Raw genomic sequence first — 12,141 nt, forward strand, 5'->3', positions numbered from 1 at the left:
CTATTTGTGTTATCTGTTGTTTGTGGATTCTTACTGTTTTTTTTCTCTTGTACATAGTGTTTTTATTTTTTATTTATTATTTTCCTACTCTTACTGTTTTTTTTAATATACTGCTTTTTCTCTATCCACTTTGCTGCTGTAACATTGGAATTTCCCCATTGTGGGACAAATACAGGAATCTTATCTTATCTTATCTTACATGTGCACATTCAAGTTGTCAATGGCCAAATATCTGCCATGTGGCGTCTGTGAGTACAAACATAGTAATGCCAGGCATTCTTTCCGTACTGCAACATGCTCTGATGTTACCAAGTGAACGATGGACTGCCTGCTGATTGGGCATGTCATCAACATCTTTTGGTTTTCATCTAAAAGTAAAAGAAAAACTGGTTAAATATAAAGAGTTCACTGGGCACAGTACCCTGTTGCATTCCCAAAGAACAGCAACCTAGTCGACAAACTCAATTTTCACAAAAATTAAGTTGCTATATATGTGTTGATACTGAAAATATGCTTTGTTGTCTATATAGTACACATATATGTACACACATTGTGAATAGCTGTGTAAACAAATTATCACAGTTGGCATAAACTGTTTATTTGCTGAAGCCCACATAGCTTGTCAGATTCAAAGACAAATAAAGGCCTTACAAAAGAGAAGCTTGAGAATCACATTGACAAGCTGTGCAGTAAGGACACAATGCCATAATAGAGAATTATATTAGTATCTCAATCATTTCATTTTTTCGTCTATTCCCTGCTAACCCAGTGAGAGCAAATTGCTACATGGATAAAGACAGAAAATTAAATGTAATTCAATTATCTACATACCATTTCCACAGCAAATAACCCTCCATAATTTCAGAACAGACACACACAACTCCAGGCTGTCTGGATCCATTGTTTTCTGCAAGAGGCAACTGTGGAGAAACGCAGTGATCAAAGCTGAGTCCTCCTCTAAATGACATGATACAAATTAAATTGAAATATTACTGTCAAATAATGAAAGTGTTTTTTATACAAGAGTATGCCAATAAAAATGTATAGCAACACAACAAAAGATGGAAACAAAATTAAAACTACAAAAACAAAAACAAAAAAATAACACATGACAAGTGTCCAATATTTACTTTATGGTCAAATATTACTTAATAATACCAGACAGAGGTAGCAATTCAACACAATTCACAAGAGAAAGAGACTATCTCTCTCTCTCTCTCTCTCTCTCTCTCTCTCTCTCTCTCTCTCTCTCTTTTCCTGCTTCCTCAGCTGATTAGGGGCTCATTTAGTTAACCAACCAGCCAATCATATCTTTGCCATCAAATTTAAAAGGTCCAGTGTGTAACATTTAAGAGGATTGATTGGTAGTAATGGAATAAATATTCATGCAAATGTTTTCATTAGTGTATAATAACCTGAAAATAAGAATCCTAGTGTTCTCGCTACCTTAAAATGAGCCATTTTCATCTACAGAGGGAGATGCCATGATGAAAACACCCTGTTTCTACAGTAGCCCAGAACCTGGACAAACCAAATGCTATTACTAGATAGTTACTTGGTAGTTCCTCCTACACACTGGTACATAAAATCTGTTTTCCTCTCTGTTGCTGTCAGCTGTCATTTCAGTGCAAATTGTCACAACCTTTCTCCGCCCCATTCACCTCCATTTTTATCATTTCCAGCGCCCAGGTATGAGCTCACCAGAAGCATCGTTATCCATCACCAACACCACTACTACACTACTCAAGGCTTCACCACCCCCTTAAAATATGATGACATCACAATGGGTAAGTCAATAAATAACTGACTCTACTGAAGTCTCTGACTGAAAAATATATTAAGGAATTCTGCTGCAGCAGCAGCAAGGCCCTGATTTTTAGGTGCCAAAAGACACTGAATGAAGACTTTATTTTAATACAGATGTATAAATAAAATAAAGTGCAATTAGCATAAAAATGTTTTGTGTCCATACAGTATGTACTGGTACTGATACTATACTTAAACATCGTAATGCAGTTTGCCCTTCCATTTATCTACATTTGATGTAGGTACCGTGTGTAACAAAGTCACTTAGCCATCAGTCACGTTACTTGAGAAGTCATCTGTCATCCTACTAAGGTGATTGCCACTGATGTATCACTGTTGTGTCTGCCCTGCAGAAGCTTGAAACTGCTGACTGAAGGTTATAGCCTGGTTTCTTATCCTTATTTCTGTTACACGTTTTTAAGAATTGAATTGAATTTGAGTTGAATTGAATTGAATATATATATGTATAGCCATCTCAACACACTTTTTTTCCTTAACCAAAAAGTGTTTCTGTTTTGGAAACCTGTAGGCTCAATACAAAGTAGCACCTTTTTGTTCATACCTTTTTCCACTTTATATCTTAAAAATATAATTTAGGCTTTTTGTAGCAGTGCCAAGAGCATGTGAACTCAGATTGTGATCAGGACATCCAACAATGTACTGGCCTTCTTTGCTACATGACTCACATAGGTTTTAGTTGTTTGTATCTGGCTCACAGCAGTATCCTTATTGGCTATTTTCACCAAGCTCAGAGTGCCATTTATTTGCACTCTCCACTTTCCAGACACTGTGTTCTAACTTGAATAATGACAGCACTAACAATGGACAACATAGGAAGTAAGTGACAAGTTAATAATAACCTTACTGATCTGACATGCAGGACTCATAATTTGTATCTTGTACAAAACACCCCCTCTCTCTGGGACAAAACACAGGGCCTTCGCTCATTTCAGTGCTCATCTCAATCTTCAGTGTGATCATCTTTTCCTTTTTGGGCTATCACACAAACAACCAGAGAGGGAGAGAGAGTGAGAGAGAGGGGGCGAGGGAGGAGAATGATCTCTCTAGTTTAGGCCATCATTGTCTCTGTATGCCCCTGTCCCTGGGTCCATCTGTCAATGCACCACTGAGGGCTGACAGCTACCTCTCTCTCTGGTCTCCTTACCTCCTCACCATGTCATTGCTGCTGACGATACTAAAGCCATTGTTCAGCCTGAAAAGGGTCTGGCCTGTACCTGTTAGAAGAGAACAGTAGATAGTGTAAGAAGACAGAAAACTACATATCATCACCAAGTAGCCTGGAGGTTTTAGAGAAACACAACACCTCTCTCTTTCAGTTTAGCTCGTATTGTTCACTGGTTTACAGTCAAGGGCACGAGAGTAAAGGATAAATAATATGTTGAGAGCGTAATGCACAGTGAGGAATGGTCTATTTTATACAGAAAGTAGAGCAGAGCAGTGAGAGGGTACTTTTAGGGGAGAAAACTTGTAATGTCAGCCCTGCTGAGATCCTTTCAGTTGTGAGTTATGTAAGTTTTGCCCTTTTCTGTTGAATGACACTGTGAGACAGGCATTATATCATTTGACAGTACACTTTTTATTCATCTAAATGAAGAAAAAAGAAAGATTGGATAAGAAATGTTTGTTATTCTGCAGTGGGTAGCCAGTACAAAATACTACAAATAGTGAATACAGGTTAAAAGTTGTGTTTGCTGAACAACAAGCTTCAAGCTTCACTCCATCCAATTCCATCAGCCTTGGCTGTGTGGTCAAAATACCTGAAGTTATACAAGGCATGCATGAGAACAGCAATGGGGTGAATCATGTCAGAAATACACAATAACCACTTATTTCTAATCTGAAATAAAACTAAATAAATACTCCTGAGAGGGCCATTGACCTTGATGAATTGTACCACTAGTGCTGTGTTACAGTAGTAGCAATTTCTGCCTTTTGGCAATAGCTAAAAACAGTTATATTAGAGGTGTGGAGTTTCAAAGTCATTTCTTGGGTCAAAAACATTTACAAAAATATCAGCAGTTGACAGAGGAGGGGTGAACAACCTGGTGGAGAGCAGCTGCTGCTTGTCCACAATGGCCCTTTTTCATACAGTAGAGGAATTGGTAAACAAATATCAGTTAATTTAACTGATGCCATCATTATGAAATGGGTGCATGCAGTGAAACATTTTGTCCCAGCACAAGTTTTTTTCTGTTTTTCATGTTGAGAAAAAATAATGGTCATGAGGAAATGTTCCTATGTAGCCTGTTTGGCTCGATTATTCTATAACCCATCTGAAGCAACAAGAACTGTGCTAGAACAAGAGTGTGGACATTTCTCAATTCTAAGATGCACTGCGATGCAGATAAGGAAGATTTTGCATCATTGTAGTGACACATTATAATTGGGACTTTGAAGCCTACAAAAAAATCAGAGCCTACTAACGCTGATTATCCTGCTTCAGCTGGTTGTTAAGGTATTACGTTGCAGTGTTGCTTTCTTGCACTTTTAAAAGCATTTTCTAAATAAAAAGGGAGTTCAGTTCAGTCCAGAAAACTGAGGCTGTGGTATATTGAGATGCATCGAGGTGCAGCGAATCGTTGACAGATCTTTGAAGATTGACACCTCTAGCTAGAACTAAGCTAGAACAATAGACCACAGTAGCCAGTCAGGGTGCTGCTATTGTGCATGGACCCCTATGGTTACCCTACTATTACATGTCAAAATGGCTGCTTTGAAAAAGGTCTAATAGAATATGATTTGTCCCATCATGTTGCAGTATAGGATTTGTTGTCTCTTCTCTTTACTGGTACCTTTATGAGCAGTTGTGTGAATCAATGCTCTTGTTTAAGTTTTATGAGGTTTTTTTTCTTGATCAGGGAACGTTGCAAGAATTTCTGGGTTTCCTGACAACAACTCACTCTTGTTCTGAAATATATATAAGCAATGATAATCTCTGGCATATTCCAGAGCCCCTGTCCATCGAGAAGACCTCAGACTAGGCTGTCATAAATCTATAAAGCTAACAGACAGGTACCACCATTCACTAGCTACCTACTCTAAATCTGACAGGGTTGAGTGCAGTTATGCCACTGAGGTTATGGAATAGACACCTGCTATCACAGGTGTTTCATTAAATTGTACCCAAAACAGTTCCAGAAGGCTTAATAGTGTTTTTGCTGTCAACCCATAATAACCCATATATCTGCTGTACACTAAATACAATTAGCATTGCCTACGCAACCCTGTACCTACAATAAATTCTATTACAATATCTTAATAGTCGTGATTGTTAGTTTCAACATTTCTTAACTCATGGAACAGTTGACACTGCTGGCTGGGAACAGCACACTCAGCAGTTCAGCAAGCAAATTACTTCATCATTTATATACCAAGGGAACATCTGATTCTTTTAATTGAGATGATCATAAATAGATCACAAATTAAATCATACTAGCATTGGATCACCCAGCATTGCAAAAGAGTAAACAATGTGAAGAAAATTGTTCTGCATGGTATTTTTTATGCAGCAGTTCCAAGTGTCATCTTATAGTGTTACACAGTGTTATGGTATATATACCTATCCTCTGCTCAGTGGCAGCACTGAGGTTTGACTCCTCCAGTGTGGCATTATAGTCTATATTGGAAATTTGCTCACTGTGACAAGCAAATGGAGCATGAAGAGATATCAGTGATGGACAGTGTGAGGTTTTCCCTCTCTTCCGTTGTCATATAGCAAGACAAAAAACAATTTGTTTTTTCACCTTTCACCTGGCTAAGAAGTTCACTGAGTACTTAAGTACTGTACAAACTCTCTTTTTCTCCTCCAAGTCTTCTTAACCTTCCTGGCCTGAAGGCGATTTTAACCATAGAACCGGGAAATAGGTGGACCAGTGAAGCAGGTTATTGAGGCAAGAGTGGACACAAAGAGATTAGAGGAGAAAGATAATTGTGCAAAGCTTGTCCCAAAATAACACTCACAGTCAGTAACTGCTTGTGACAGAATCTCAAATCCTCCACAGTAATAGAAAGACATCTGGCTGGGCCTTGACAGCTTCTCCAGCAGCTGGGGCACTGTTGTGGCCTTCCCATCTCCCTTGTCAAACTCTTGCATCGCATTCACCTCCTGACTTTCTCTCTCCTCTTCCAAATCTACCTGGGTCAGGTATCCTGCATGGAGAAAACAAAGGAGATTAAAAGGGTGAAGAAGAAAAAGTAGACTGTGATCTGACAGAAAGTTATTCCATAATAGTAATGCTAGTAACATTGTCACAGAAAAGAGCAAACTTAAAGTGTCCTATAGTGCAACAGCCAACCTGAGATGACCACCCCACCCCCCTATTGCCTTAAACATATACTTTATAGAAGTAGGTCTGTTGCCCATGTATTAGAAATGTAATACTACAGCAATATAGGTCATGATTTTTTTAAGCTGAATGAACAATTTTCAAAGGTATTTGTAAATTTAGATTTAAAATTATAGCACTATTTACTATGTATTTTTTGGCTGGACAACATCAGAGTGACATTAAGCTTTAGGTTTTCTTCATTTCCTCCCACTGTACAAAAATTAAGCCAAAATATCTTGGATATGGCCGCTTCCTATTTTTCACCATTTTGAGTCTCAGTCTGCACAGTAGTGATCGGGGTTGGCACTGCAGTATCCAGGTCCCGCCCACACGCCCAGCTGGCTCAACTGTGAGCAGAGCCTCCTCTATACTTTTGATGGGCTTCAGTCTAACTTTAATTTGGGGCATTTTTGGCAAGACTATTCTCAACAATGTATAAATGATTAATTAAATAATAATCTTATATCTCACATCAGAAAAAAACATGGATGTGTCCCAAATCTTCGTACGCGGTCCTGATCAATGGCCAATAAGGGTAATTATCACGAAAGGACTTAAATACATTAAAGTTTTCCAAACCTAATCTCTGAAAAACAATAATGTGACTACCTTTCATCATCTTCTTTCTCCCAGGTTCAATTTCCACTATCTTTTCAAAGCAGTTTCTGGACTGAAATATAGAAAGAGAAAGAGATTTGGTTCATCACTGCTTATATGATGTGCTTTACGGGTCTCTTTTTGGAGCCGTGGAAATCAATGATTCCAGCTTCTGCAAAAGACTACAGTATCTGAGCACAAGAGTGTAGTATATAGAAAAGATTTTTACCAGACATCAATGTTACATTTCAACCTATTTCACAAAGAATGGACTGAAATAAACCGATTTTACATACGATTGCTGTGAGGCTAGGACTACCTACATGCTATGTGCTCAAACTTACTTCAGAATCGTATTAAATGTGCTCTCTATTCCAGGCATGCAATTATTATTAATTATTATTATAATTATATAACCATATTTCTGCTGTAGTTAGATTAAATGCTAAGTGTAGTGCTTTTTGTATACAAGAGCAATGTGTAAAAAAAAAAAAAAGTGTAAATAGATGTAATTATACTGACCTCATTATATTTCTTCAATGCCAGATATGCTTTCCCCATGTGTAGGTTAGCCTTTATGCACCTCTCATTACACTGATAGAGACAAAATGATCATGGGAGTGTACAGCACATCTACATAATGGTGAATATTTCTGCACTGATAACATGAGCACAGTAAGAGAGAAATGCTCAGTATGAACTTCAGAGACACACTACTCCAGAAATCTTGGTATGCATACAGTGATATGATTACAGAAAATTTGGTTGCTTTAGAGCATATTTATCATTCAAAACTAGAGTTAGCCTTTTTCACTGTAAACTTGCATTGACAAAACGTCACTCCAAACAAACTACCAAATTGGAAGGAATGCATAAACACTATTCATTTTTTGTCCACTTTTTCAAGCACAATGTTCTCCTGTGGGAATATTTTAATTACCTGCATCGTGCATCTATTACTGTTGTTTGAGTGCAGCACAGCCCATTTTCCCATCAAACATAACTCCTCAGATGACACTATAAGAAAAGGGGTAGCAACTGACTGACACCAGTTTCTAGACAGGCCTTACCTTCAGAGCCCATTCACAGTCACTGATGGCTTCCTTGTACTTTCCCAGCTTCATGTAGGCCTAAGCAGATTTAAGCATTGGATAGGTGGTAACTCGGCATCAAAAACAGACAAAAAAATAAATAAATGTTCAAAGAGTAAATAATGTGATAAGTGCTGTGTAGATGTTTGGTTATTAATATACCGCAGAACAGACTTTTAAGATGCTGGGTCTCTGGATGAGATTATATTGAATCTACAACCTAATTGCATGTGACCATAATCACACTAAAACTAGAATACATAGCTGGCAAGCCTCAGGTTGCCTTGAGACCTGTGAAATCGAAAGTTTCTTCTTGATTTCTTCTGAGGGACTCTTGAAACAACTCAATTAAAATAACAAAACTTCTCCTACAAAACACAATTTCTGTTTTCATTGTAAAACATTTGAAAGAGGAAAAAACATAGGTTAAAGATATTCACTTGTGCTCGGTTGGTGTACAATGGCTGCATGTCCCGTAGTTCAGCCAAGCCATCACTGTAGTACTTCACAGCAGTTTCATAGTCTTCTTGGGCGTAAGCTTCATTCCCCTTGTCTTTGAGTGCTGCAGTGACACAAACAGTGCAACATTTAAATGGCTGCATTGATAGCCAAACAGAGCAGGAAGTAGCACAAACTGTTCATTTCCAAGCGCATCTTTAAGGAACGGAGAATTACACACCAGTTGCCTTTTTCTCTTGTACAATCCTTCTTACTCTCCTGCCTTCAGCATCTCGTTCCATAATCTTCATGAAATTCTCTGGTTAAAAGAAGAAAAACCTTTGAGTATCAGTGCTTTAATGGAGAAGGAGGGAACTGTAGAGATATTTGTCAGTAGGAAATACTTCATATTTCATCCTAATTTTCACTTTAAGGCACCTCTTGTTTATCAATCACTGAGGTCAGATTAAAAATTTCTAAACCAAGTTTTGAAAATCATTTTTTGTGACTATTAAAATTCCACAGGGTTCTTACATTGTGTTATTGTTAATGCTAAAAATGTTCTTGCAAAGACAGAAAGGGTATTACTCTAAGTCCAATGTAATAAATATCAGTCTCCTCAGCCTCAAGCACAGAATTACTTTTTCTTCCTCATTTTGTGAATTGAGTGTATGACGTGTCAACTTTAATATTAGTGGTTTCACACAGAGGTGTGAAAGGTGTTTTACCCCCAGAAGAATTGAAAAAAAGTGTTGATTTGAAATGTTCTTTTATATGGAATACCACATTCAAGGGTAAGACTAAAATTATGTGTATACAAGATACATATCATGAAAAAAGTTGTATACGTTATAAATGTACTGCACGATAACCTAGAGCTGGCTCCTACTTGGTTGTTTAATGTTTGAACGTACAAGTATTTATATAGTGTATTGTCTTGGTGGCCTAAACTGTCAATGCTACGAGTCTCCTAGCCACTAAGCATTAAGATGCCTGTAAACAAACAGACCAACAAAAGCATATGTAATGTAATGTCCAATCCATTCATATCATCTAATCCATAGCTGTGCCCTGCTCACCATGACACCATGACATACTGACAGTTTAATAAGTGAGTGAAGAGAATGAAATTGACAAAAATAGCACAAAAAATGGGGGTGTCTAAACTAGTCAGAGCAGGCAAGTGACACTAAAATTGTAGAGGGTGATTGAAATGCTCAGGACACACCTTGTACCACATCTATCTTCCTACTATTGCACATGGTGAGTCAACAACCTGCTAAACAGACACAGTTGATTAAAAAGCACCTCAGGGAATGTCACATCTGCACTCAACTTCTATGGAGCCACATAAAAATAGGTACATACTGTATACGTCTGCTTAAACAATGTTTCTGTTCAGTGCAAAGGACAACCAAATAATCTGCTCACCTGGACTTTCATTCTGCGGTCTCTGTAAACCAGAAAAAGAACGATTAAAAGAATGTAAACAAAAACCTTCCTAGTCACTGTTTACAAGGCAATGTTCAGCTTGCCCCCTCTTACAAGACAAGAAGCAACAAGGTAGAAAAAAACAACAACAAGGTGTCACTGTATGTGCTGTGTTGGAAGGACAAAGACAGAAAGACACACAGATTGAGTGAGACAGACAGACAGAGAGCGGCAGAAGGAGTGCAACTGTACTTGGGTGACTTTGTGTGCATGTCTTTACCAAGGAAGGCTGGAGTGGTGGGTTTGTGTTGATTGTAGTCTTGTTGACTTTAGTCCTGGAGGGTTCATCCAAGGCAGCGAGGTAGCAATCAGCTTTCTCCATTGCTTTTTGCTGGACTTCGACATCAGAAGACTTCAGATCCTTCACTATCTCACCTAAGAAACAATTATTGATATATTTCACTGTTTACAGCCTCGGCTCACAGGTTCATGATCAATAACAATCACTTATGTTGTAAAATATAACTTAGTTACATTTCATATACTTTGTGTATCAACTTTGCTTATTTCAATTCATACATATTTTTCATACTGTAACCTATTTGTATGTAACGTTATTTTATATTTCTCATATAGAGTTGGTGACATTAAGATATAACGTTAACATAACGTTATAACGTTAGATAGCGATAGATAGCGTTACTTGGTAGAGGTCGCTAATGTCTAAACTTTCGGTTAACGCTATAATAATATAAGTTAATATAATAAAGTAAAAAGTAAAAATGTTATAACGTTAGTTTTGCTCCAGTTTGGCCCAAAGTGCCATTTTATCTAACGTTATTAACTTAGCTAGCAGTCAGTTAGCGGTACATAGCGTTAATAATGTTCACAACTAATTATATTACTCACTTATGTTGTCAACATTCTTCAAAAAGCTCCCCCACTCTTCAAGATTGTCCATCATGCTTCAGCCTGCGTTTATTATTGAATAAGCTATCGCTATGTAACGTTAGTGCTATTTTAGTCTTAGCAAACGCTAACTTAAATTTACTTCACGCCGACTTTTCCGTCTTAAGTTTCAGCGTTGAGTTACCATAGTGACGTGATGCCTTCAGTGCCGCTCGGAACTTGAATTTGCACACAATTGTCGTTATGCGACAGTACTTCCCTGAAAGATTGTAATAGCAGAATAAAAGTCAGGGGAATGGTTTCCCTTTTGAAATTGTAATTTTAAACTTTCCATAACAAATATCATCAATACCTGTATGTACGCTACCCATTGTCATTTATTTCAATTGTCGACTGCTCCGTTTGCTAAATGTCATGTGTTTCATTTAACACTTATTCATCACTTTGCCATAAGTGCGCTGTGTTTCTTCATGATTGTGATCTTCACAAAAGTTATTAAAGGCAACACTTCTCGCCCTGGATTCTGGTGGTCAGCTTTAACCCAAAACAAAAGAATAGTCAAATGTATTTTTTATTATCAATATAAATGATTTAATGGCTGCCATTACTCTTTGATATTTTCTTCGTCAGACTATGAAGTGCTTCAGGGCCCCCCTTTCCCTGCACATATATTCTGTGCATCAGCTCAGTACAGAGTGGCCAAGTGTATTTCCCTAATATTTCAATGAACCTGCTTTTAAAGTGACCATCTTCATATGGGGACATCCTACACCGTAACTATCGTCTTCCCCTTTACTCAGCAACAGATCAACACTGCCTCCCTGTGGTTAAAGACACATAAAGGGACACAGCTATGCAAATCAGCTGATTATAGCTCATTATATAGTAGATTAACATTTAATGCTGTGATAACCTTAGGAAGGAGTAAGAGCTGACTTATCTACATAAAAATCTAAATGCATACAGTAGGTAATTAAGAATTGAACATTCAACAAAATGAATAGAGCAATAAAGGCTTCGATAAGCTTCATCAGGTGAAGAGTGCACCACAAATTCTATATGGATATTAAAGAGAGTGTTTATTTTGCTTGTCAATTAACATAACTACAGGGTCTGGGAAGTGGCTGCTGTGTAAGAAAGGTGGCTGAAGGCATTCTTGTATGTAGCAGTGGCATTGCAGTTTCAAATTCTTCCTTCAACCAATCGAAATTTAAGTATGGACTGAAATTACTTGTGCATTGAGGTGTAGTGTAGCTGCAAAACTTAACCTCCTGAGACCCTGTGAACTCATATGAGGACATTAAATTTTTGCTGTTCTGCACCATGATACTTAATTTGTAAGAACGTTGACCCATCGACCTCATCTGGGGACACTGCCTGCACCACCTAGTGGTCTCATAACAACATTACAGTCATGTGATAAAAAACAAGATGGCTGCAATACCTAGCAAAACTTTTTATGGCAGCTCCCGACCGAAATATGGACATGGCAAGAATCCTAATTGAATTTTATGAATGAC

At 37.7% G+C, this 12,141-nt stretch overlaps 1 protein-coding gene across 3 annotated transcripts in view; it reads right to left on the reverse strand.

Moving 5' to 3' along the window:
* The window catches only part of ttc12 (tetratricopeptide repeat domain 12), a 29,297-nt gene that overhangs the window by 9,781 nt on the left and 7,375 nt on the right, over positions 1 to 12,141 (reverse strand). The window contains exons 1-12 of one of the 3 annotated variants that reach the window (XM_051398308.1): positions 10,622 to 10,919; positions 9,993 to 10,147; positions 9,713 to 9,734; positions 8,523 to 8,600; positions 8,284 to 8,405; positions 7,823 to 7,882; positions 7,275 to 7,346; positions 6,765 to 6,825; positions 5,788 to 5,976; positions 2,972 to 3,041; positions 832 to 920; positions 200 to 368 (exon numbers count right to left, since the gene is read on the reverse strand). In XM_051398308.1, coding sequence (XP_051254268.1) covers positions 200 to 368; positions 832 to 920; positions 2,972 to 3,041; positions 5,788 to 5,976; positions 6,765 to 6,825; positions 7,275 to 7,346; positions 7,823 to 7,882; positions 8,284 to 8,405; positions 8,523 to 8,600; positions 9,713 to 9,734; positions 9,993 to 10,147; positions 10,622 to 10,676 — 1,142 coding nt within the window. In that variant the 5' untranslated portion in view covers positions 10,677 to 10,919. Of the gene's footprint in view, positions 1 to 199; positions 369 to 831; positions 921 to 2,971; positions 3,042 to 5,787; positions 5,977 to 6,764; positions 6,826 to 7,274; positions 7,347 to 7,822; positions 7,883 to 8,283; positions 8,406 to 8,522; positions 8,601 to 9,712; positions 9,735 to 9,992; positions 10,148 to 10,621; positions 10,926 to 12,141 lie in introns of those variants that run through there. The other 2 variants (XM_051398310.1, XM_051398309.1) reach the window with 2 other exon arrangements.

This window comes from Dicentrarchus labrax, unplaced genomic scaffold, assembly GCF_905237075.1.
Source record: "Dicentrarchus labrax unplaced genomic scaffold, dlabrax2021, whole genome shotgun sequence".
In the NCBI taxonomy this organism is placed as follows: domain Eukaryota; kingdom Metazoa; phylum Chordata; class Actinopteri; family Moronidae; genus Dicentrarchus; species Dicentrarchus labrax.